Raw genomic sequence first — 26,270 nt, 5'->3', positions numbered from 1 at the left:
GCTTTTAATATTGGCCATGTTTGCTCACCTTTGCTTCTGTTCCAATAATTTTAGAATGTCCCCAATATTGGCGAAGGTACAATTAAAGCTTTTCTAAATTGTTGACAACTTTTCTTCGAACACTCCTCGAATGATAAACCCAACACAAGATTTTTCTTGCTAACTTTTCATTATGCTGGGCCGACACTACTGGAAGGAAGACTTTGCAGGACTTGAGTCAATTTCCTTATTTATTACACATTGTTTTTCTGTCCATACAAATAAAAATGAGTAAATGTAAAATTACAAAAAGCACTTCAATATAAAAATGTTGACTTGTTATCATTATTGTCACACACTTGTGGCATGTTTAAAATCACTTCACAGAGGTGGTATAAAAATGATCAATGTCATGTGCTTTATGGAACAAATACAGTGATTGACTCCCACTGTAAGACACAATTATATTTTCTTGGAACTTCAGTCTAAAAAGTACACATACATACATCTTTCAAATTATATATAAAATCCTACACCCCTTAAACATAAAGATAAAGAAGTTTCCAGTTCTATTGATAAGAACCTGACAAAGGATTTCCATGGCTGTTGTTTTGTGCACATAGTTTAGAAGAGAAAAAAAAACACGTATCTATACAAACAAATCATTTTTGAACCGAACACTAGGCACTAAACATTTGGAATTTACAAACATTCATTATCTGACAAAAATCAAGTGAACAGTTTTTATGATGCTAATACTGTAATAATGGTAAAAACAAACAGAAAAAAAAGTCTCACTGTTGGAGGCCATTTTTTGTGCTGTGAGATGATTTTCAAAGCCTTAAATCTTATTGTGCACACGTGGTTTTCCCTCAGTACAACAGAAGGAGTCACCCACATCCTCTCTACAGTCTGGCTTCAGTCACAATGGTAGACGACGGAAGTGTTCCGTTCTGGTTTGCCTGTGTGCAAGAATGACATTATTTAGTGCCACATACCACATATCTCTTGTCCCAGTTCTGTTTGGCAGCACAGAGGCCATCATATCCTGTCAGCCATTTTCAGACAAAGGTATGACTGCTCATTTTTGTACCTGTTGATGTATTTTTTTATATTATCTACAGTAGTTCACTTTAGTCATGTTGCTACATTTATGAAATCACTCATATATCAGTGACATTACAATTCATGACCCCATTTTCTTTCTGATAGCTGTCATCAGGCACATTTGTGTCCTCCTCCTTAAGTGGCCTTGTGATGCATATTGTACATTTGCCCTTGACCTTTGTGCTACTATTGGTTTAGACACTGAACACTTGTGTTAGGATGCAAGCATTATAAATCACATGATGAGCCCTATTTTGGGATAACACTACATGCAACACCATATGATAACACTACATGCAACACCATATCCTCCTGGGAACCAAGAAAAAGTGTTCAAGAATTGTGATTTCCTTTCTATTTAGGATTAAAAAAAAACATCTTACAATTTTTATTTTTTTAAAATTTATTTTTATTTTACATTTTATAGCATGTCCCCTGTGGTGGACAAAAGGACCGTTTTACTATGAAAAGGTAGCCATGAAAATAGACAAAATGATGGACAAATTATGCTTTTAGTGGTATTAAATTAAGGGTAAACTTAACCAAATATAAGGGAAATGTTATTTATCCTTCTAGACTACTTTATTTGCCTTTTTGGACAGTTGTATTTCTTTTTTCTGGATTGTTCATTTCATTTTCATGTTTTTCTTTCATCTGCGATAATTCATTTTTTAGTCTTACTCTTCCTCACTATCTTCTTGAGGCACAGGTTCATAGTCCTCATCTCTGTTTCACTCACTCATCACCTGAGAGCTCCAAATCTGACCCCGCCTCATTCATCCTATACAAATGATCTCCTAAATTCCCCAAAAAATCTAAATATTATGGTCCTGGTGTCCATTATAATGGACATTCATAAAGTCACTATTATTTCAAAATGTAAATAACTTAACTTCTTTCAAAATGAATCATATGATTCCTGACATTTTCATTAACAAGACCATATATTGCCATCATAATGAATGCTTAATAAGAAGACACTATTTGACTTATCTCTCCTTCCATAAAATGTGCTTGTTTTGATGTCAACCATTTTTGAGAACCAGGAAGAGGAGGTTCCCAGCAACCCAGCCAATCACATGATAGCCCAGGATGTCCTCTTTAAAAGACCACAGGAATTGATAGAAAAGCTCAAAGGGGTAAAGGGGTATGCTTCTAGAACTTATGTCCACTACAGAGGACATAGGTCTATGGATTGGTTCTCAGGAGGATATGATAACACTACATGCAACACCATATGATAACACTACATGCAACACCATATGAATATGTCTTCACTGGTGCTCCAACAACACTGAGGTCATGAGTTTGATTACTGGGGACTTTCTTTTTTAGAAAACAGTTATTGTGTGCACATCCCACCTTCTGGCAGGTGCAGGACAAAAGAAAACTATACTCAATTGAAAAAATATAATGTCCGCAACACTGCTTTTGACTCCCAATTATTTAATGCACAACAGGCAACGTTTCGACCCTGCTGGGTCTTCTTCTGTTGTGCATTAAATAATTGCGAGTCAAAAGCAGTGTTGCGGACATTATATTTTTTCAATTTAATTTCTTTTTTAAACATACAGTAATCCCTACTCTGAACATTTGTCAATTCATATAGACTGGCTTGTACTAATAATGGCTAGCATGAGTGAGTTCAGACAGGTGTGTCAGAGTAGGGATACTACAGATGGCAAAGATTCAAAGCAGTTCAATGCTTCCCATTAATAGCATCACATAAATAACCCTTGCATGTAAAGATCCAAAAGGTCACAATTTAATACCAATGTGTCATACTATCTACACTGTTCCCACTGTAAGTCAAATGTAAAATTCCATGACTTTTTCCCTGACTTTCCCTGACAAAAAACCTGAATTTCCATGACCTACCATATGAATGGTACATTATACCTACCAAAGATTTCAGAGCAGCCACATGCCGTTCAAGACTCTTTGACAAACTGGGCATTGAATAAACACAGTTGGGCTAACCACAACCACTCAAGCAAGCAGTAAAACAAAAAAAACAAAATATAACCAAATATATTTGTATTCAAGGCACCCTTAATAACATTAGCTAAATATGTATCTTTTGCAACAAAGTATGAACATAACTCCAATATAATATAGAGGGAATGCACCGACAGCAGTCTGTAGAAAAAGATCTCTGAATTCCTGTAGAATAGCAGCTCTTGCTAGATTGGTAATCGCCTACAGAAGACCGCAATGGCAGAAGTGCCTTTTGTCATGTATGTTATGAGGTTATGTGCCAACAAAATGATTTTGGATACGTTAGGTTAAGGTAAAAAAACTGTTAAGGGTGCCTTTAATTTAGGCAAGTGCATTTTCAACTGCTATAACATTAATTCCTTGATTTTCCATGACTTTGCCCCCAAAATGGTAAAATTCCCTGACTTTCCATGTCTGGAACAGACTTTCCAAAATTCCACGATATTCCAGAAATTCCATGACCCATGGGAACCCTGTATCTATCTATAAAATACAGGAACATCTGTCTGTGTGTGTCATATATCTGTCAATCTGCCTCTGTATGCGGTTTGCTTGCATAAAATGATTCAGTGGATTTTGCAACAACACGCCAACAAACATGGGTAGGCTGCAGTGGCTATTTAAAACGGTCATTAGACTCTGAATAAACAATTGACATTTCCGACTGCAAGGTCAGAAATTGAAACGAGCGAGGTCCCAAATTTAAGGAGGTTTCAAAACATGCAAAGCAATACCAGCTGCAGACAATGAGTGGCAGAGCGTGATCTCACTTATAGGCTGCAAGAGACTGTTTTTGAGTCCCAAAAACTTAAAACAGCTGTTGAACTTGTGTCATTTTGAAATGTCAGTGCAGCTATGCTTAGATTCTGCTCACTGCACATTTATTATAATGTATTATAATATAATATTCAGTTTTGAATGCTTAGCTGAAAATGAATTTGAATGCTTAGCTGAAGTTTTACCCTATCATCTTATTTTTAAAGCAGACCTACCTGCGGCCATGTAATTGGGCTACGGGTTTTCTAAAAGAATAGCATGTTTGAACGGGCACTGCACTAGTATAATTAATTGTAATGCAATCTACAGTCTTCTACTTGACTAGTGAGTGGAGCCGACTCATTATAGTCTAAGACTTTCTAATGAGGGGACACAACACTCAAAGAATCATCCATAGAAATGCATAGGGTTAGTTTGTAATGCCAATATGGCAGTAGTCTACACATACCCTGCCCTTTCCTGTATGCCTCCCCATTTATTTGAATAGGAAAATAGCTTCCTGATAACTGCCCAAAAAAGTGTGTTACCAAGATGGCTGCCGAGTAGGGAGACTTGCCTACAAGGACTTTGTTAGAGTCTAATGGCACGTGATAATTGTCCTTTACATGCCCTTTATGTGCAGTTCTTTAGCTAGCCACAGGGAGGCGGTTAAACTCCTAAACTTGTCATGAGATGATGCTGCTTGAGTGCTTAATAGCATAACCTCGAGAGCTTAAAGGAATAACCTCAGCAACTTACTGCAACATCTACTAGTCTTTGGCATCATCATCTGCATAATGTTAACAGAATATGTCTCCCTATTCAGATGGTGAAAACTATGCCTGACTATAATGCTTCTTGGCTGTATAATGTACTGTGTGCACGTGATTGTGTGTAAACATGATTGACATGATTAGCCAGCAGATTAGCAGCAAGAGAGGGAAGGCTGAGAGGGTGGGGAGAGGAGGGGGATTGGATCAGAAGCTTGAAGGAATGAGTGGGAAATCAGCAGCCAGGCAGCTCCTACCTTGGGTATGGCGGTGTGGATGTGTAGATTTGAGGGACAGGGGGTTCAAATGGGAAAAGGGGAGTGTGGGAAATGGGAGGGGGGGGGGTGAGGGGATTAAATGATCATAGCTGTGGAGGGGTGATCAGAGCCGTGGCGCCGTAGTCTGGCCCCTCGAGACGTTCCTTCGCCGCCTGGCAAAGGAGGTGGGGGGTAGAGGGGTGGGGTTGGATGATGCAACAACAGCAGGTGGTTCACAATGAATGTGGGTAGGGTAGGAAGGGTACACAGACACCTCATACCATCAGAAGCATTCTCACACCGTCTGGTGACATTGTTTAGCACTTGGGTAACACATCCACCATCACTGCACAGTATGTGTGCAACACTCTCTCTACGCAGATATTTTTAAGGGAGTGTAAGATCAAGATAAGACCATTATTATTATTTTTTATTTTTTTACCTTTTCCCTAAAAGCGTGACATTTTTGTTCTGTGAAGTAGCTCTCATTTGACCAGAATTGAGATTTTCAGTCAGTCACTGACAGTCCTGCCCACCTGCCCATCCCCTCAAGACAAGCACTGATCACGGGTCTTCATCATATAAGGTTCTCTGTGCTCGGGTGTGTGTGTGTGTGTGTACCCAGTCAATGTCACCAGAGGTTTTTGATGGCACTGAGGATCCAAAACGAGGGTCCTGCAAACATGGTTCATGACATTGTTTTAAAGCGAGCTGATTGGTGGAAGAATGTACATTAACACAAACATTCAACTAGCGATTATTTCTGTGAAAATTCAGAACTGAATTAGACTCATAATAGTGTAATCTGTGCATCAGTTGAGAGATCATATCCAAAAACAGGTGTTAGGGTTTCCTGGTTTAGCATACTTGTTATTTCAGGATCATTCATCTGTGTCATTTATTTGCTTTCCACAGCATAGTCATATGTTGTTATATGACTATATATTGTGTATAGTAAATTTGTTGAAATGCATGACTACAATATTATCCTAACATCATGCAACGTCATATAGCCAATTTGATTTTGTTTTGTACTTTTGCTTTGAACTTTTAGGTATCAAATTCTTTTTACTGTAACATGAACAACCACTTATAAAAGACAAATACGCTATGGCATGGCATGCTCCTCAGAACATGCAATAGATCTATACCTTACACGTCCACGTGTGGGGGCTTTTTGAGTTCGCTCTTTAAAACAAGTGAGATGAAACAACACAAGGGGCACATGTTAACCACAGAGGAGAATGGGGATGAGCTTGCATGCTCAATTGAAGATTGTTTTGGACAAGGAACACACACACACACACACACACACACACACACACACACACACACACACACACACACGCACTGTGAATTTGAGGACTGTCATACTCACAGCTTCCTTGGCCAATGCATTTGCCTTCTGTCTCCGCAGGTCTGACTTGATAATGCCTTTCATTTACGAGGAGAAAAGAAAAAAGGGTGAAAAAAACACTTGTCATGAGATCACAGTCCTTTCGTTGTCCTTCACATATAAAAGCATGATGTTCAATAGCCATCTGACTGGCTGTGTCTGTGGCATCTAGCACCTCAATTCCAAAATGACTCCTATCCACTCTGCTGCCAAAGCATCCGACTGGACTAATGACTACTAAAGAAATAAATTTAGTCTGTAAGTAACAAATGACACAAATACTCTGAGCTATACGGAAATATCAAAGACTGTTTTGCTTGACACGGGCCAAGTGCATGCCCTCCCGCTGACTTGAGGTCACTGGCCCGTGCTTTTCCTACAGACATCGGAGAGCAGGTGCTCCTCGCCAAGACGGCACACGTCCAACAATGTGACCAAATAAACCCTTTCGAATCTGTTCGAAAGTGTTGGCAGGCATGCAGGCGTGCCAAGCAGGAACACACTGTGATTCAGCTATTACAATAAACACGGTGACATGCACAACATCAGAGGCCGACAAAACCTCCAGAGCGTGGGACAGGAGAAGGGAAAATGACTAAAGAGATGGAAAAAGGAAAAGGAAATGTCTGTCGAAACAACACTAAACAAATTAGTAACTATCGCAGATGAATCCAAAACCTATTTCCCATTCAATAACAAATGACTTGTTAATGTTTGAGATGTTTGTTACAATCAAGTTGCATATAATCATTTCAGTGGAAAAGAAAAAATGGCCTAGTGAACTTTCATACAAAAGTATGTATGTGTTGGGCAATTCAGTGGGCCCTACATGTGCATCACACAACTAGAAAGCTGTCAACTAATTATGCCTTTGCCCATTGCAGCTGTTTATCTGGTAGAGGAGGTATGACAGGCTTTCTTGTCTCTAACGACTGGATTATGGTTTATACAGTTATAGTTTTTGCTGGCCTTCCTGCTTGTGCAGTGAGACCATTACAGACCATTCAAAATGCAGCAGCACGTCTGGTTTCGATTAGCCGAATAACACATGCTACTCCTTTGTTAGTTATTCTTCATTGACTTTCTACAGTAGCCAGATTATTCATTCCCCTCACTCTGACCTATAGGACACTTAGCACCTTGCCATCTTTAATTCCACAATCCAGCTCTTTTGCCCCTCTCGCCCGCTGCGGTCCTCTCATGAGTGTCTGCCATGTCAGTTTTCCATCAACACTAAAAGGACACAGGCAATACTCTTCCTCTGTGATTCCTCGTGGGTGGAATGTTTTGACTAATGGCCTGATGGATCTAAGAACTTTCTCATTTTTCCAAAAAAAACACTAGGCCTACTCTGGATTTACTTCTATAAAACCACTACCACTATATGTTGCACCCTTAACCTGGAGGTTAGAAAGGACAGCGTTATGCTATGATGAATCTTGTTGTATATGGTGTATCCTTACACATTGCTGCCAACATTTTGTCAGTTTTTAAATAGTTGTGCTTGTTAAAATAGGACTGGTGCTTTTTAAGGCTCACTGTGATTTAAGCTCAGGTAAATCTAAACTGTATACACCACATGGCTGGAGTCCACGTCTGACTGATGGAGGATTGAGTTTAGGTAACATAATCCAAACGTAACCAAACCTAATCTAATGCATAGCGCGGGTAAACCGACTACTGGGGGCCAGCATTCTCCAAGTGATTTTTCAGAGGTGCCTTTTCTTTTTACTGGAGTTTGTTGTTCAGTAACTCAAAATATTTCAACACATTCTCTGTGATGAATCATAAATGTGGTGCATGCATAGCAATGCTATGCTGAGAGCATTGGCTTTTGTAAGCGGTTAAAAACCGTGGCATTGTTACCACACAGATGGCTTTTGCCCTGGCATATTTAATGAGACCACATATTTCTCTAGAACTTTCTCCTCTCCCATGAGCAACACTGTACCTGGAAATAGAGTTTTACAAAGAAGGAAATATAAACGCAACATGCTGAGGGGTGTTAATGCTTCAGTCATAATCTGTAATCGTTAACAAAATGAGATTACCCTGTAACTAGCATGAACCAACTGAAGTTTCAAGAAAAATATTAAAATTATCCGAAATGTGTTTGACACTGAGATTTGAACTGTGATATAATCTCAACTGGCAGCATGGTCTGTCCCCTGAGGTCTAGCCTATTGCCTCTTATTACATTTTGAGGTTATTATCCTATTAAGGTTTTATCGCTTGCCTGCCTGAAGCTATGCAGCGTGGTTGTACAGCTTTTAGTTCATAAAAACCCTTGTTTGATGCTGCTTTTTAGGGTACATTCTGTCGATCACAAATGAACATTTTTTGTAAGTGTGCAACAAAAATATCATTCAATGCGAAGTGCTTAGTCACATAGCGTGATTGTGCCAAATCATGGATATGCGTAATAGTACCAGTCATGATTGTGCCGATGAGCAAGAAAACACAGAGGAAAATGTTGCCGGGCAGAATGCCGTAGGAATCGATGATCTTTCCCTCGCAGATGATGAAGATGATGCCAAAAACCTGTTGGAGGAAACAGACAGTTGGCTATAATGTACTACAGATGATCTTAAACACACAAATTATTACTGTACACACACATACACACAAATAAACATCAAACAAATAGGCCTTGCACAAATGCTTGAACATATGGAGTGTACATACTGTAGCACACAGACACAGACACACACACACACACCTGAGCAGAGCAGTTGAGTAGCCCTGACGATGTGCCCTCCGACTCTGGATAGGTGAGTTCCACAGCAAACTCAAAGCCAAGAGGTAGGTAGCCGGTCATGAAAAACCTTCACACACAAACATGATGCATTAACAAACCCAGTGAGCCACCAACAGCACTGGGGACTGCTGGACTGTGGGCTGACTGTGCTTGTTTGAGAGTCTAGTGCAATCTGGGTCAAGGGGCGACTGCTACTGGGGCCTCACAGTTCAGCCGTAGAACCCCCCCCACACACACACTTATAATAATTCATTATAAGGTAAATTATTACAGAATACCCTGGTGGCAGGCCAGCTAAATACAAATATTTCCTTAATAAGTTGTGACTGTTAACAAGTGTCAGAAAATGGCACACTGGCTAAATTGTGCAACTGTGTGAACTTCAAATGGAAACATACCCTAATGGATGCCATTCCTTCAGCTATGTCACAATTATGTCATGGTTCAGTGCACAACTGTTGGTTGTACATTCTAAGGCAATAACAAACAAGTGGACATTGGAGTTGAACATCTATTTAGGTGTTGTGTAACTTTGGAAGAATCGCTTAACAAACTATAGTCCTAACTTCCAGAAGATTCTACTGAGACTAACTAAATCTCTTGAGGCTCCTGACATGAATTTCTGCTGCGACCCAAAAGCATGTTACAGCATTAAAGACAGCTCACTAGAGTTTTCAAAACAAGAAACCAAGGGTCCAAAAAATGTGTTATGGGTGTCTGAGGTCGACTTGGCAGTCTCACCCTAATGCTCCAGCAGTGATGAAGACAACCCACAAGTACCCTAAGTCGAGCGTGAAAGCGAACACAATCATCCCGAGGAAGGACATCACGTACACAACCAAAGTGGTCTGCCTGGGAACAGAGAAATAACAAACGGTTTAGTTTCTATTAAACATTATTAGTGAAGGGCTTCTTTGATGAATATCACATCCTATTGATGTTAATGTGACCTATATTACGTAACAATGTTCATGTGAAACCACATAGTTGACAGGAACACAGCGTATTCAAAAAGCCATTTAGTCGACAGATTTAAGATGGGTGTTTGGATTGCTGATGCTTTTTTTGGGTCACGAAATAGCGAGGGGCAGCGAGGCGAGTAAACAACACTGGAGCTCGCAGCGGCAAGAGCCCTGCAGTTATGGTCTGGAATGTGCTGGAACTAAGCTCCTCCACTTTGCCAGAGGCATCAGGCTACCCTGCCTCCCCCCCAAGGTCATGCCCACCACCTCACCATGACACCTATACCCACCTACTGACGGAGTGCAGCTGCTATATAACACTCGAGACAACCCGCATGCGCACCAGAAGAATTTTGGTCACAGAAATACAAGCAAACAAACAGATGGCACTGCAAATACACAAAATAAGTTTGCATTAGGGTATTTCAGTGACTAGTTGTTTACTTTAGTTTCCAAAGTATCTTGAGAAGTCCGCAAATTAGGCTGTCGTTTTTATTTTAAGGGGAAAAATAAAGTGGAGTGCCTACCACTTTCAATGCAGCTTTTCCATCTCTGTTTTCATTTTAATTACACTGTTCTGCCAGGCGTTCGTTCACGTGAAACTGAAAGTGTCATTATATGTAATGTTATGCGAGAACGTAAAAGATGAGGGCATTTTCAACGATGCGCAAGTTGAAAATAACAGGGAATATCCGATCTGCATGGTCAGATTGCAGTCGCATTGGCACATATCCGATTCATATTCAATACTTCATTGGCTGGGAATCTCCATAATTCACTAATGCTTCCATTGGTCTGCAGAAGCGCGGGGCCAATCAGTGACTAGAGGGAATGACGCTATAGTTTGAAATCGAAAGTGGCTGTGTAAATGGTAGACCTAGTCATCATTTTTTTTAAGTATATTTTTTGGGCTTTTTATGCCTTTAATGTGACAAGACAGTTGAGAATCAAAGGAAGCGAGTGGGAGAGAGAGTCGGGGTGGGATCTGGAAAGGACCACGGGGCGGGAATCGAACCCGAGTCGCCGGCATACGATGCAGGTGCCCCAGCCAGTTGCTGGGGCATAGGGGCTTTTCTTACACTGGTGATCTGCATCTCGAAACTCTTCTTCCTATTCAACATCATGTTGTTTCGCAGGGCCCATTCAATTAGGTGCTGGGCTTTGAGTTGCATGGTTGGATCTAATGGAAGGGACTTGGTGGCCAGGCATCTTGAAAGACTGATGTCGTCTGCGTATCCAACAGAGACTGTATCATCACAGAGTGTGTTCCTAGAACTCATATAGAGGGTGGGGACAACACACCTCCTTGAGGGAATCCTGATGTTATGTGAGTCCAGGGGCTGTGTGTGTTGTTAACAAGTATTAACAAGTACCTGTTGGGTTCTGCCGTGGAGGTAGTTGAGGGTTCATGCAATGTCTCGAGGGTCTAAGATGACCTCACAATAGCGCTGCATCAGTGTTGCATGGTTGACTGTCAAAGGCCTTGCTCATATCAGCCAGTAAAACCCGGATCACTATGCCATCATGAGAGTCCAGTGCTGTAAGGCAGGACTGGTAGGCTTTGACCAGGGCAATTGTGGTTGAAGACTTCTTTTTGTAAGTGAATTTGGTCTTTCACCACAGAAAGGACGTGATCACTGCTTTGTTTTAGCATGCACTTTTCTAAGAGTTTAGCTATTACACTAATTAGGGATATTGGTCTGTACTGGTTCAGCTAATTAACCCCTGGGTCTTTTAGGAACGGGAATCACATTTGCACAAAGATAGCTGGAAGCTTGCCTTCTGAGAATGACTGTTTGAAAAGATGCGCAACGATAGTTGCTAAGCCTTCAGCATATTCTTATAAAAGCCATGAGGGGGTGCCATCAGGCCCATCATGTTTTCCTGCAATTTGTTGTTTTAAGTAATAACTCTCCAACAGAGCAGAGCTAATTTGTGTATTTTGGTCTTGAGAGAGGGAGGATGTTCAGTGAGTTGTTTTCACACAAAGCCTGTGCATAAAAGTTGCTAAGCTCCGTGGCCACATCCTCTTCTGGGTCAATCCTTACACGATCTGAGCCTTTCTGCTTCCTTCCTTGCTACTTCTTTGTTAACAAAGTCACACCATCGCAAACCACAATATCTGTCAGAAAAATTGCAATTACATATTTTCCCCAAATCGATCAGCCCTACTGCAGATGCTGTTTATTGCCAGTTTGTAAAGTTTAGACAAAGTAGGAAGTAACGTTAGGAATCCCTGATCAATGCGATTGGCTAGGCTGGACCAATGATTTCAAAGTTAACACGATGTCTATGCCCGTCACCATGCTAGTGCTGGAAAGGTTTCAGATTTGTGAGTCCCCAGACTCTATTCCTGAAGTGAATGCATCTGCTTTTAACCAGGCTAATGTTTATGCCTGGGTCTGAGTTTCCAAGTTTGGGCGTGTACAAAGTTTTTTTTGTTATTGAGCACTAAACGGACAAGTAGAGGACTATGAAGAGACATTCACTGAATATGACAAAAAGTGTATGTGATTAGAATTGTCCCATTAATCTCTATATTCTTTCATTAGACCAAATAACAAACTTATTATCACGACTTCACAGAATATACTTAGATATCTACTTCCTTCACTTACCAAAGTCCTATGATCTTATGTGATCCATGTTGATGCATACAATGCTATCCTTAAATCAAATAAGTCTAATACTGTGGTGTTTAATTGGGAATCACAGAAGAGGCCCTAACATTTTTTTCCTCACCTTTGCTCATCTCAAAGGTCAGAATTATAATGGTCTAATTAATAGCGTCAGATCTTATCATGAGTAGCTATATTAAAGCAAGACTAAATTAACGACTTAACAGAAAAGAATACCCTGCAAAGAATATACACCAACAGCCCATCCAGAATGGACAGAAATACTGTATACAGGGTTCCTACACATTTTCCATGTCAAAATTCCATACTTTTCCATACTCAAATTTTCAAAATTCTCGTTAGATTTTTCTGACCATATTCTCGACATTGCGGCCACTTCTGGTTTGGGATAACTCGGTGAAAACAAAGGTATGGACAACTGAAGTTAATTAAAAAATGACACTTAATATTCATCCATTTAGCTTGGTCATTTTTAGTTGTATCTTAGTTGTATCATAGTTGTATCTTGACGATGGGGACTGACAGTTAAGCTACACAACAGTAGGAATGGTTCATTATGACCTGAGTGAAGTGATTAGTACTGCAAATGCAATAGTCTGGAAACACAAATATTTCTCCAAACCCTTGTTTCTTTTTTCCATACTTATCCAGACCTGGAAATTACTAAAATCAAATTCCATACTTTTCCAGGTTTTCCATACTGCTTAGGAACCCTGTGTATACTTTCACTGTGCTTATGGACCCAGTTCAGTAAATGATAAGGACAAACAACGCAAAATTAGAAAAAAAGGGTTTATGATTAGTTTATGATTAGTACATCTAGGACTATTTTCAAACCATGTCTTCAAATTAAGCACCTTGGAAAGTAATTTGTTTTAAAAACATATTTAAGTCGCTTTGGATAAAAGTGTCTGCTATATGAATAAATGTAATGTCATTAGTCTAAAATATTGGCATTTTTAATAATTTTTTATTCGTCTACTCCTATAAACTGATACAGTTTTGAAAGATGACTTATAGTGCCCTTATATCTATTTGCATTTATTTGTTTAGCAGACGCTTAGCAGACAACCTACATATGTCAATTATATCACAAAGGCAACTCAAGAGCACAAGGGCGGGAATTGAACCCACAACATTTCAGACTACTGCATGCTAGTCCAGCTCCTAGCCACTACGCTACCACTGCCTTTCCTAAGGTGCCCTTCCTGGGGGTCAACCTATGACTGATTTGTATGCCAAAGCCTGTTTGAGGTGGATGAAATTAAAGAAAATGAAAAATAAAAAGGATCAAGCTTCACCCAGTCGGATGTACTGCTGATTCCAAGACCCTGTTAGTAATTGGATCAATCAAACTGAAACAAAAAAGGCCACGGCCACACAGCACAATTCTTCTTGTTTTTACGTTTTGTTGTAATCCCTTTCAGAAGTGAGCAGCTAAAGCCTTTCCTTGTGACTGCTCTGGCAACTGGCAATGAAATATTGGTAGAGATATGTTCACCACATCGGATGATAACCGCATGTTTACAGCGGTGGTGAAGGATTTCTGTCTATATACTGGGTGGCAAACATCCATTACATCATTACTGGAAAAAAAACAAACATATTGATACGGTAACTATACAGACGGCTATGTCCAAAATTGAATGCCTTTTCCTTTGAAGTGTACTTACTTACTCCTTTATTTACCCAGTGCAGTTTGGCTGAGCAAACATTGCTCATTCCAGACATGCCTTGCACACTACTGGGAGCTGGTCAGTGTAACCCCAGGCATTTAACCAGGAGGCACACAACAGATGTGTAGCTTCACACAGGTTACTGAGCAGACACGTTTGTCCAATGTGAATATGACCATTACAGTTCAAAATTGAAAAAGTATAACATCTTTCTTACTTGTAGGTTTTGGTCCGATCAAGCCAGATTCCACAGATCAAGGAGCCAACCATTCCAGCGATAACAATGGTAAGCCCAATTCTGCCAGCATTGACCTCTTCACCCTACAGAATGACACACACCGGTGATGAATGTTCAGATGGAATAATTGAGATGATTTATGTTGTGTTGTGCTGTGGTGTATGTGTGTATGTGTGTGTGTGTGTGTGTGTGTGTGTGTGTGTGTAAAACTCACTGGATAGTACTCAATAATCATGCGATTGAGCAGTGTGCTGACGGCATAGAAGCAGCCCACATTGAGGCCTGCAGAGACAAGAGGGAGATACAATGAGAACAACAAGACAGTGAATACTTTTGTTTCACACGATCACATCCTTCCCAAAAAGTAGACTAGCTGTCCAAAGCTAACCAAACCGATACAGCGAAGAAATTACCCCTTCACTAGATCATTTTGCAACTACAATGACCTCTTCACCAAGTCACGTTGCAAACTCATTTTCATCTTTATGTTAAAGTGATTAGTGCACATGATACAAGACAGTGACACCGGTGTTACAAATTTCAATAACTGACCACTAATGACCTGTAAAACAGGTACTATTTATACAGTTAAGTAACATATTCAATACAGGATAAACATCTGAATTATTGCTATCAAGGTAGATCCGTAAATTTTAATTGCAAATAAATGCTAAATGAATTAAACTGTGAGACACATTTTAAAGACTTTCAGCATGAATGGACAATAAGCCTAAGGGCTAAAGCTAAAGGTGTTAACTCTCAATTAATCTTTTCCTGAATGCGGCTGAATATGGGTGTTGCTTGTTGTTGAGAGGCACAGTTTATCTCAACAGCACACTGCTTTCTCAGACAAAAAAACCCTTTAAAACTTAAAGTTGCATGGGCCATTGTAATTCACATAAAAGTGACTGTAAAGTGCTTAAGATATGGCTAACCCTCGTGGAGTGGGATCTATGACTGTTAATCATTGTCAGATAAACTGACCTTGAACATGCTGGTCTTTAACCCTTAAGGCGGGGATCACATTAGCCAGCGGCAAGTGGCAGGTTTCCTATTGTTTTCTATGGTTCGGCAGCAGAACGGTGGTAACGCTGGAGTAACGCTAGCGTTGAACAAGCTGAGCGTTGAACTTGGTTCAACTTTCAAAGCGCAACGTGAGCGTATTCAATTTACAAACCGTTTGTGTTGCTTAAGAACGAGATAAAACGTATTATTGTTATGGAGCGTTGCGTTACGTTTGCCACTGTCGATTGCTTCTGGCTAATGTGATCCCCGCCTAAAGGTCTGTCTGTCTGTCTGTCTGTCTGTCTGTGTGTGTGTGTGTAAACATGTTTGAGTACAGCTCAAGTGCATTATAGTGGGTGGATAAGAATGACATATTGGATCAATGAGACTATCAAGGCAATAAAGTTTTATCAGAATCATGATGGCCTGACAATGTGCAATCAGATTAAAATGGAACACATTATTTACAGCTCAGAAGGCAAACAGCAGTTTAATACTATTAATGATAGACATATTAACCAATGGCTTGGACAAACACTGTACCCCCATAAAGGAAGCTAAATGTTTATTATTTGATAATATAACTTATGTAAGAAGCTAAAAGTTTCACACTGAACAACCTTCAGCAGCTAGACGAGCCAAATTACTCATGAGGCTTCTGAGGCTATGTGTAACCACTCACCATAGCTGATGATTAGGAGGATGAAGGGCTTGTTGCTGAGGAGTCTCTTGATGGAGGCCATGTAGGAGTAGTCCTCGGGGGGAATGCTTCTGGCTGTGACCTGGGACTGGGTTGGTGGAATCTCAGGCTGCTCCTGGAAGACTGTAGAGAGAGAAGAAGAGTCATTATATATATATATATACAGTATATATATATTTATTCCACTGCTTGGTTGAATTTCCCATTGTCCTACGTAATTTAGAACGACCATTAACCGTATGTTATCTGCACACCTATGAAGTAGATCCATTTTTTTGGCCGTATCCCACTTGTATATTAATTCGCCAAACTCGTTGTGAAGTTTAAATGAACTGTCACGTTGCATCCGAGCTGTAAAATGCAGACGTTCAGAACATTGCAACATTGTAGCATATGACGGAGGTGGCTTTTAGCTAGATGGATGACAGCAGGCTAAGTAAAAAAGGGTTGTTTCGAAGCTTCAAGGTTCATCAGAATCTTGGGATACGCCCGCTTGACAACGGGAGAGATAGAATTAACGACTGGCCTTTGGCCGTAGCAACCATCCATTTAGAACTAGTAACGGCAGTTTGTCCCACGAGTTGATAAATTAGTTGATATGTGTCGGAAGAAATTAGTTCTACAAACAAGACAGTTTTAGCGATTAAAAACGTTTAAATTGTAACAGGAAATGAACACAACGTAAGTGGCAGCAGTGGAATAAGCGGGATAATGGACTCCACGGTGGTCTGTTCACAAAAGTTAATGCACTTACGAGGTTTAAACAGCCCTCCGCTTCGCGTCGGGGCCGTTTTACAACCTCAACCGTGCATTAACTTCTGTGAACAGACCACCGTGGAGTCCATTATCCCTTACTTATTATACGGCTCTTCACAATGCAAGTAGAATGCTCCATTGACTTGAATGGGATTTCCAAAAGTTCTAGCGGTCATTATTTCTTGGGAAAGGACCTCTGAAAACAAGAATGACCGCTGTCAATGGCAACGGAGTTTGCGCTTGGAACTTCATTCAAAAGTGAAAGCAGACGGTTGATCAGCTGTGTTCTAAAGAATGTTTGATTCAAGTTCAGCGTGTGTTGCGAACTATTTGTTTCTCAGCAAAAGCCACGACGAAACGGTAACAAATAAGTGTAAAGAGACATATCATGGAGTTTATTTTTTCGTTTTGGCAAGTAACCGTATAATAAGCGGGATAATGTATAGAACGCCGGTCATTATGGCGTTCTATACTCCGCTGGCGCGTCGGGGTCTGGTTCGCCCTGTCGGGACTTATTTTCCCCATAATGACCGGCGTTCTATACATTATCCCTTACATAGACCCTTTCAAGAGAGTCAAGAGAGTTCCATTATCAGCATCATAGTTGGCCACAAGGCTTCCGTTTTAACATTCCATATGTTATCTTAATGCAGAGGAAGTAGATTGGGAACCAAATAGAACGTTCAAGCATTGTTTTTGGTTTTATTGTTGAAAGGGTCTATATATTATACTTGGGGGGCAGCCATGGCCTACTGGTTAGCATTTCGGACTTGAAACCGGAGGGTTGCCGGTTCGAACCCCGAACAGTAGGAACGGCTGAAGTGCCCTTGAGCAAGGCACCCAACCCCTCACTGCTCCCCGAGCGCCGCTATTGTAGCAGGCAGCTCACTGCACCGGGATTAGTGTGTGTCTTCACCTCACTGTGTGTTCACTGTGTGCTGAGTGTGTTTCACTAATTCACGGATTGGGATGAATGCAGAGACCAAATTTCCCTCACGGGATCAAAAGATATACTTACTTATACTTATATATATATATATATATAGCCTGATACATTTTCTGTGAGCCATTTGGGATTTGTAGTTGCAGTACGCTTTGGGATTTGCAGTTGTGGAATTTGTTAGTCTGTGCCATGTTGTCAGACATGCACAGAGAAAAGTAGTGTTCTGAGATTAGTCTTGGAATATATTTAGGGGAGACTGCAGAGATTGAGGACAAAAGGAGACAAAACACACCTTGCCCACAAGCACAATGTTTTTACATTATTTTCAGTGCATTGCTGTGGACATCCTGTTTTTCCAAGTGTGACAACCCTAAAGAAAAACAGGATCTGTATGCATCTGCATACATTTTAGAGTAAAAGTCAATTCAGGTTAAGGGCCATCAGGGGGATGTTGAAAAGTAACAAAGGAACATACATGAATTACACGTGACCCACAAGAGTGGCCTGGAATGAACACTACTGGCCTCAGCAACTGGAAAAACAGGCTCTGTGTCAACCTTGGGGGCTGGTGAGATGTACAAATTCCAAGACATAGGGGGGCAGACATGCAGATGTCCGTGTTTGTGATTGTTTCGGCAAATCAAGGCCCCCGGAGTCTCATCTCCCACCTGCTCCCCTCTTTACTTGCTTTCTCGCCCCTCAAACACTCACAACCCCTTTCCAACCAAGAAGTGCGCTCTGGTCACATGTTTACTTCAAAACAATACAATGGGACTTTTCAGGAGAGGGCACAATGGCTAGAGTGTCTTCTAACTAGGGTTGGGTATCGTTTGGGTTTTATCCGATACCGGTGCTAAATCGATACTTTTAAAACGGTGCCGGTGCCGAAACGGTGCCTGAACCAGTACTTTGTTTTTAAAATGTTTTAAATTAAAATGGTCTAAAGCATGAATTGTTTTTTTAATTATTGATAAGACAAATTTGAACATGAAATTGAACTGTTATATTCAATTTACTATCAATATCTCATTGCTCCTACGAATAATACATTTAAATGTTAAAACAGCTTGCCATGCATGCACACACAATGGTAGGCTAAAGCTCTGCTTTCTAGTTTATCCAGTGTAGGCGGTTTGCCATAAGGTATTGTAGCGTCGGTGGATGTACATGTTTAACGTTGAATGAGTGTCTCCCAGAATGCAGTGCGAGTGAATGGTAGAATGTGTAATGTCGGTTATAATAGTTGTAGTTACGTTTAGCATGTTGTGTATTTGTTAGCGTGTTAGTCTCTTTGGTTGTACCTCATGTGCTTATCCTCGTGTTGATGTGTGTGGTAAACCCTTATTGTGTGTAGCATGTGCGGCTGAGACTACCCCTGTGTTGCCCTATGTAGTTGTCTGTGTCCGTATGAGTCTTCCTGTTCCAATAAATGGCCGTCCTGGCCAAAGGTGAATCTTGTCTGAGGGTGAGATCGCTACATTGGTGTCAGAAGTGGGATGGGCCCCTCCCCAGATCAAGACGGAGAAGAAGGCCGAAGACCAGACCAGCAAGATGGCGGCGGACCTCAGCAGATGTTCCAATGGTCCTTTTAAAGACTAGCCAGCTCGCTGAGCTCGCCACTTCGGAGGATGGGGGACCTGTCGGCCCGGCGCGGGACCTGTGCAGGCGACCAGCGGGACCAGCCCTGCACAGCCGACGAGAGCTGCCAGCGCTGGAGGAAGCGGCCCCGGCTGAGGAGTTCCCGGCTCGACGCCGATGTCGATGCTGCCGTCATCCGAGGATCTCATCCATAGAGAGCGCGAACTCTCTGACGGCCTTGGAACACGACCACAGCGGCCGGGTCTACACCGCCAGCTACGGAAGAACTTCCAGAGCGTCAGCTGCCAGTCGAGAGTGTGATGGAGTCATAGCTGCTAGTTCGGGAGCTTGCGGTGCTCCAGCTAGTGACCAAGAGGGTAACGTCGACCTGTAGAGCCTTGGGAGCTATCGTTTTGTGTACTGTTTGAGATTTTAAGTGCGCACGTTCCGGTTGACGCAAGTCTGCGCAATGTTTTTCATGTTTTGTGTGAGTTTCTGTGTGTCCCGAGCCTGCTGAGAGGGTCGGGGTCTCCATTTCCCGCCACAGTGGAGCATCGTTGTGCTCGAGAGACAGCCGACAAAAGTTCTACAAGAGGGCAGCGCGAGGAGGGACCTCGACGTGGACTGCTGACCGCCTGGAGATCGGCACACTGTGGACAGGTGGCAACGGCCACGAGCTGTCACAGTAGCCAGAGGGGGCTACCGAACGTCCAGGGGTTCCAGCGTATCCGGGGGTTCGGCTTGCAGTGGGACTGTTTGCTGCTGTTTCAGGTAGCGCAGCTGCACGGCGGGAAACTGAGGGCCCAAGCGACACCACGACCCACGTCTGGCCGGTTCTGGTGCTTGTTCGGGGGAGAACTGACGTGACAGAGGCAGCCGAGAGCCCTTCCAGTCGGGATGGGTTATCGTGCAGCCGGAGGCTTTCCGGTCACTTGGACTAAGCACTGGGACTGACACCGACGCAGCCGCGAGCGGTGAGCTGAGCTGTCATTGCCGGGGACGACAATGGCTCGGGAGGGGGTTATGTAGCGTCGGTGGATGTACATGTTTAACGTTGAATGAGTGTCTCCCAGAATGCAGTGCGAGTGAATGGTAGAATGTGTAATGTCGGTTATAATAGTTGTAGTTACGTTTAGCATGTTGTGTATTTGTTAGCGTGTTAGTCTCTTTGGTTGTACCTCATGTGCTTATCCTCGTGTTGATGTGTGTGGTAAACCCTTATTGTGTGTAGCATGTGCGGCTGAGACTACCCCTGTGTTGCCCTATGTAGTTGTCTGTGTCCGTATGAGTCTTCCTGTTCCAATAAATGGCCGTCCTGGCCAAAGGTGAATCTTGTCTGAGGGTGAGATCGCTACAGTATGTTAAAACCGCTTTCCATAAAACTGCCAGGTCATGGACAACGGCATTTGCAAGCAAGCTAATCTTACAGGGACTCTACTTTACAGATAATTCAGTGTGTTGCCAAATGCTTCAAGAAATAGTCACGTCTTAACCCATAACACGCAGTAGTTTTGAACATGTTAGTCTACATGTCGGTGTTGAAGTGTTTAGATTCCCAGCGCTAGGCTAGTAGGCATTTTAACAGCAACTATGGCTATGCGCTAACACCAGTCAGCTGAGTTTAATTAGCGATAACGTATGGAGATGGTTTCGTAGCCTCTTTGACAGCTCAGTGACATCAGGTATGTAACCTACATATTTATGTTTTTGCCAGCTAACTTTTAACATGATCTTCAAATTCATTGTGATGCTATATAGGCCTCATGCACATGAAAGATTAATATCATGCCATTATGTTGTTTAGAACACAACGTGAAATACAGTTTTCACCTTACAACTTTGCTGATAACATTTCAAATAAATGCCAGTTAGCGCATTAGCAAGGATATTTTGTAAAATATAGGCTACTGTTGATGTTGTTTCATAACCTTTTGCTTGTGTGTAGTTAGGCCCACTGCTAGATTTTGACAGGAGCTCGCGATATCGCTTTAAAGTAAGCTAGCTGCTACTTGGGCTCACGCAAGCTGTCAAACACTGTCCACTCGCCTATTAGTCCATGGGCCAGAGCAGAAGTTGGTATCACCAAAGGTGGCAAAATCTAGCAATGATTTTCGTAATCCTCTATGTCTGAGAGATATGTTTTGGTATGATAACCTTTTCTAAGTGGTAGCTTAGTTGTATTTTTACTAGCTTTTATACCCATACCCAGTACAATTTACAATACATGCCTACAGTGTATGTGTAGGTATAGCTGTATGCAAGTGTGTGGGATGATGCGATATGTCTTAATCTATGTTATATCATATGTAGATGGCATAGGCTTTTAGAAAATATACAGTTTAGATGGATAATTTAGCTTTTCATGAATTACATAGGCTAAAATGCATCCGTCATACACTTTTTCACCTATATAATATAGGATTAGATAGAGGGAAAAGACTAAAAGTGGGTGGGTCAAATCCAAACTCTTGCTATATCACATCTAGAGAGTATAGGCTTTTAGAAAAGATATGGGTTAGATAGCTGAATACACTTTACACAGCTATTTTAGACCCATAACTAATAGCTGTCCATTGAAAATCAATGCATTTCAATGTATTGCAAAATACATTACAGAACTAAGGTATAGTGGTAGTTGGGAGATGTCTCAATGCACATTATATCACATCTAGAATATATAGACTTCTCAAAAAAATATATTTTAGGGTAATTAATCTGTTTTCCCTAATGATACCAAAACTATAATGATCGGACATGCCATGATATTTCAATTCTAAAGAGAATGCATGTAGATCCTGCATAATTATTAGGCCTAAATTCTGCTTTTTCAATTTGTCTGGAACTAGATTTCTTTTCTGAACATTCTACAGTACAAATATAAACTGCCAACTTTAGAGTGTGTTGGTCAGTGTTGCCAGATTGGGTGGGTGCCCGCCCAATTGGGCTTCTTTTGACTTCGTCGGGCGGGGGAAAATAAGCTTTAGGCGGGCAAATAAAATTTTGAGTTGAATGGTTCTCTATGACAAAATCGTTGTTGGGGTGTTTTTTTGCTGAAGAGGGCGGGTTTTTGAGCGTGAATGGGAGGAAATCACTCAACCCAATCTGGCAACCCTGGTGTTGGTGTTTGCTGGGCCACAGGGCCAGTATGTGGATGGAAGCAGTTTAGTTAGGTTACAGAACAACAATGGCTGTTGTAGTGTCAAAAACAGATTACAAGGTGAGTCCTGTTTATTTTTTATTTGTGTTATGATTCAGATGTGTGAGAATGAGTAAGGATATGACCAATGACTAGGCTACTTGTGAAAGACTAGATATAATAACCCAACCGGCCCAAGTAAGGTACTAACATCATTATCAAGCAATGATGTATGCTGTAAACCGTAAAACTGTAGACTTCCCCAATTTGTGTGTGAACAAAAGAAAGGACAAAAATTAGGGGCAGCCGTGGCCTACTGGTTAGCGCTTCGGACTTGTAACCGGAGGGTTCGAACCCCGACCAGTAGGCACGGCTGAAGTGCCCTTGAGCAAGGCACCTAACCCCTCACTGCTCCCCGAGCGCCGCTGTTGTTGCAGGCAGCTCACTGCGGCGGGATTAGTGTGTGCTTCACTTCACTGTGTGCTGAGTGTGTTTCACTAATTCACGGATTGGGATAAATGCAGAGACCAAATTTCCCTCACGGGATCAAAAGAGTATATATACTTACTTAAATAATATACAGAGATTTAGCCAATGTGTGAGAGAGCAGTTTCAGTTGGTAAGCTAGAATACTGATGAGAGTGGCAGAATACTGATGATGCACAGTCAAGCCACAGCTCAAGCCACTGCACTCTCACTCTCTTCCTCACATACACACACACATACACAAACATGTTCTCTCCCTCACATACACACACACTCTCTCACACTCTCTCTCTTTCACTCACACACACACACACACACACTTCATATATTCCCTGTCTCTCCCTCTCACACACACACACAGTCACACACACTGTTGCTGAGTAGGAAAAGGCCTCATTTTAGCTCATCATTCTTGATATATCTCTGTTGCTTTTAAATTGTTGTACATCGAGAAGCATGGCAGAAGGAAGTAGTGGTATTCAGGGGGAGTGTTTAATACATTGTTCAGATGATAAACCTTGTGGCACCTACTGTATGAACATAAAGTCATGGAACACACTACTGAGAGCAGCTGAAATAAGAGCCTATCGCCCCATCCTTGATCTTGCTAAAGATCTACCTGAGGGTAGAATACCATCCATATTGTATCACAGAAAATGGCGTAGCATCTTTACTATGAAGAAACTGCTTGACAAGATCCTTGCAAAAGACATATCTGCAGAACCGTCTGTCACAGAGGACCGAAAGGCAAGGTCCAACGACTTTAAGAGTTTATGAGGCCAAATGTATACAGGTGCTGGTCATATCATCAAAAAGTTCAATCATGTCAGTAATTCCATTCAAAAAGTGAATCTTGTATGTTATATTCATTCATTACTCACAGACTGATATTTCAAATGTTTATTTATTTTCATTTTGATGATTATAACTGACAACTAATGAAAATCCCAAATTCAGTATCTCAGAAAATTAGAATATTACTTAAGACCAATACAAAAAAAGTTTTTTTTAGAAATATTGGCCAACTGAAAAATATGAAAATGAAAAGTATGAGCATACAGCACTCAATATTTAGTTGGGGCTCATTTTGCCTGAATTACAATGCGGCATGACATGGAGTAAATCAGTCTGTGGCACTGCTCAGGTGTTATGAGAGCCCAGGTTGCTCTGATAGTGGCCTTCAGCTCTTCTGCATTATTGGGTATGGCGTATCACATCTTCCTCTTCATAATAAGGTCAGGCGAGTTTGCTGGCCAATTAAGAACAGGGATACCATGGTCCTTAAACCAGGTACTGGTAGCTTTGGCACTGTGTGCAGGTGCCAAGTCCTGTTGGAAAATGAAATCTGCATCTCCATAAAGTTGGTCAGCAGCAGGAAGCATGAAGTGCTCTAAAACTTCCTGGTAGACGGCTGCGTTGACCTTGGACCTCAGAAAACACAATGGACCAACACCAGCAGATGACATGGCACCCCAAACCATCACTGACTGTGGAAACTTTACACTTGACTTCAAGCAACGTGGATTCTGTGCCTCTCCTCTCTTCCTCCAGACTCTGGGACCTTGATTTCCAAAGGAAATGCAAAATTTACTTTCATCAGAGAACATAACTTTGGACCACTCAGCAGCAGTCCAGTCCTTTTTGTCTTTAGCCCAGACGCTTCTGATGCTTCTGATGCTGTCTCTTGTTCAAGAGTGGCTTGACACAAGGAATGCGACATCTGAAACCCATGTCTTGCATACGTCTGTGCGTGGTGGTTCTTGAAGCACCGACTCCAGCTGCAGTCCACTCTTTGTGAATCTCACATTTTTGAATGGGTGTCTATTAAAGGGACACCAGGCAAGCCTGATGCTTTTTCTCTACGAAACTCCCCCTCGCTCGGTCTGAAGCTCTTTTCCTTTTCTTTGCATCTTCCGTCAAGGGTTTTCGCTGCTTCTTCGCTGGCTCTGCCATTATACACACGTTTGCAACAATCTCTTAGCGTTTCGTTAGCCTGCCTCTGTGCTGTAAACTGATCCTGCTTCGGTCGGCGGGTAGGATACACCGAACTTGCAAGTGGGATATTCTTCCTACAGGCAGTAGGGGCGGGCGAGAGAGCCTTCATTCACCCCGGCCATATACCGACTTATGAAGATGATTAATTAACACGAAAACGTTGCCTGGTGTCCCTTTAATGTGCTTGGACACACAGCTCTGTGAACAGCCAGCCTCTTTAGCAATGACCTTTTGTGTCTTGCCCTCCTTGTGCAAGGTGTCAACGGTCGTCTTTTGGACAACTGTCAAGTCAGCAATCTTCCCCATGATTGTGTAGCCTACAGAACTAGACTGAGAGACCATTTAAATGCCTTTGCAGGTGTTTTGAGTTAATTAGCTGATTAGAGTGTGGCACCAGGTGTCTTAAATATTGAACCTTTTCACAATATTCAAATTTTCTGAGATACTGAATTTGGGGTTTTCATTAATTGTCAGTTATAATCATCAAAATTAAAAGAAATAAACACTTCAAAAATATCAGTATGTGTGGAAGAAATGTATACATTATACAAGTTTCACTTTTTGAATGGAATTACTTAAATAAACTTTTTCATGATATTCAAATTATATGACCAGCACCTGTATTACTTAAATAAACTTTTTCATGATATTCTAATTATATGACCAGCACCTGTATTTTGTGATAAATGTAGCAAGTATTTGAAAGGTCAAAGGACAAAAGAGAGTCTAACAAAATGTGCAGAGTTAAGACCTGATGACAAAATCAGAAGAGCAGCCGTCAGGAAAGGTTACAAAAGAGTACTATCCATAGCCAGTCGTGACTTATGGCCTCCTTACACCAGACAACTTTGACAAAATTTGGGAAAGATTCTTGAAAGATTGGAGTCTTTTGAGTAAAGTTTGAATGGGAGACATTAGTTGAAAGACTACAATCTTTCAAGAATCTTTCCCAAATCTTGTCAAAGTTGTTTGGTGTAAGGTGGCCATTAGTAGCAGCAGAAGGCCATTACCATAGATCCTGCTACAGGGTGTACACAAAGGAAGATTCAGACATAGACAAAGATAAAACTAAGTTGGCCTGCAAATGTGTACGGACCTGCAAACTTCCTGACTGCTCCTGTCTTTCAAACAAATT

General features: G+C 41.4%; 1 protein-coding gene across 3 annotated transcripts in view; it reads right to left on the bottom strand.

The window, feature by feature from the left end:
- Positions 1-212: 212 nt before the first annotated feature.
- Positions 213-26,270, bottom strand: part of LOC143110238 (choline/ethanolamine transporter flvcr2b-like) — a 65,286-nt gene continuing 39,228 nt past the window's right edge. For 2 of the 3 annotated variants that reach the window (XR_012984095.1, XR_012984094.1), the window contains exons 3-11: positions 16,224-16,364; positions 14,751-14,818; positions 14,516-14,619; positions 9,763-9,873; positions 8,983-9,088; positions 8,693-8,804; positions 6,246-6,301; positions 4,868-5,040; positions 213-941 (exon numbers count right to left, since the gene is read on the bottom strand). Coding sequence is in view for 1 of the 3 variants with exons in the window: in XM_076273129.1 (XP_076129244.1) it covers positions 885-941; positions 6,246-6,301; positions 8,693-8,804; positions 8,983-9,088; positions 9,763-9,873; positions 14,516-14,619; positions 14,751-14,818; positions 16,224-16,364 (755 nt within the window). In the remaining 2 variants the exon portion in view is untranslated. The remainder of the gene's footprint in view (positions 942-4,867; positions 5,041-6,245; positions 6,302-8,692; positions 8,805-8,982; positions 9,089-9,762; positions 9,874-14,515; positions 14,620-14,750; positions 14,819-16,223; positions 16,365-26,270) is intronic. The other variant, XM_076273129.1, reaches the window with a different exon arrangement.

This window comes from Alosa pseudoharengus, unplaced genomic scaffold (assembly GCF_046254945.1).
Source record: "Alosa pseudoharengus isolate Yale_2024_CS ecotype anadromous, Long Island Sound unplaced genomic scaffold, YU_APseudo_1.1 YU_APseudo_1.1_scf_7, whole genome shotgun sequence".
Classification (NCBI taxonomy): domain Eukaryota; kingdom Metazoa; phylum Chordata; class Actinopteri; order Clupeiformes; family Clupeidae; genus Alosa; species Alosa pseudoharengus.
Note: the sequence above shows the minus strand (reverse complement) of the source record. Positions and strands in the feature narration are given on the sequence as shown.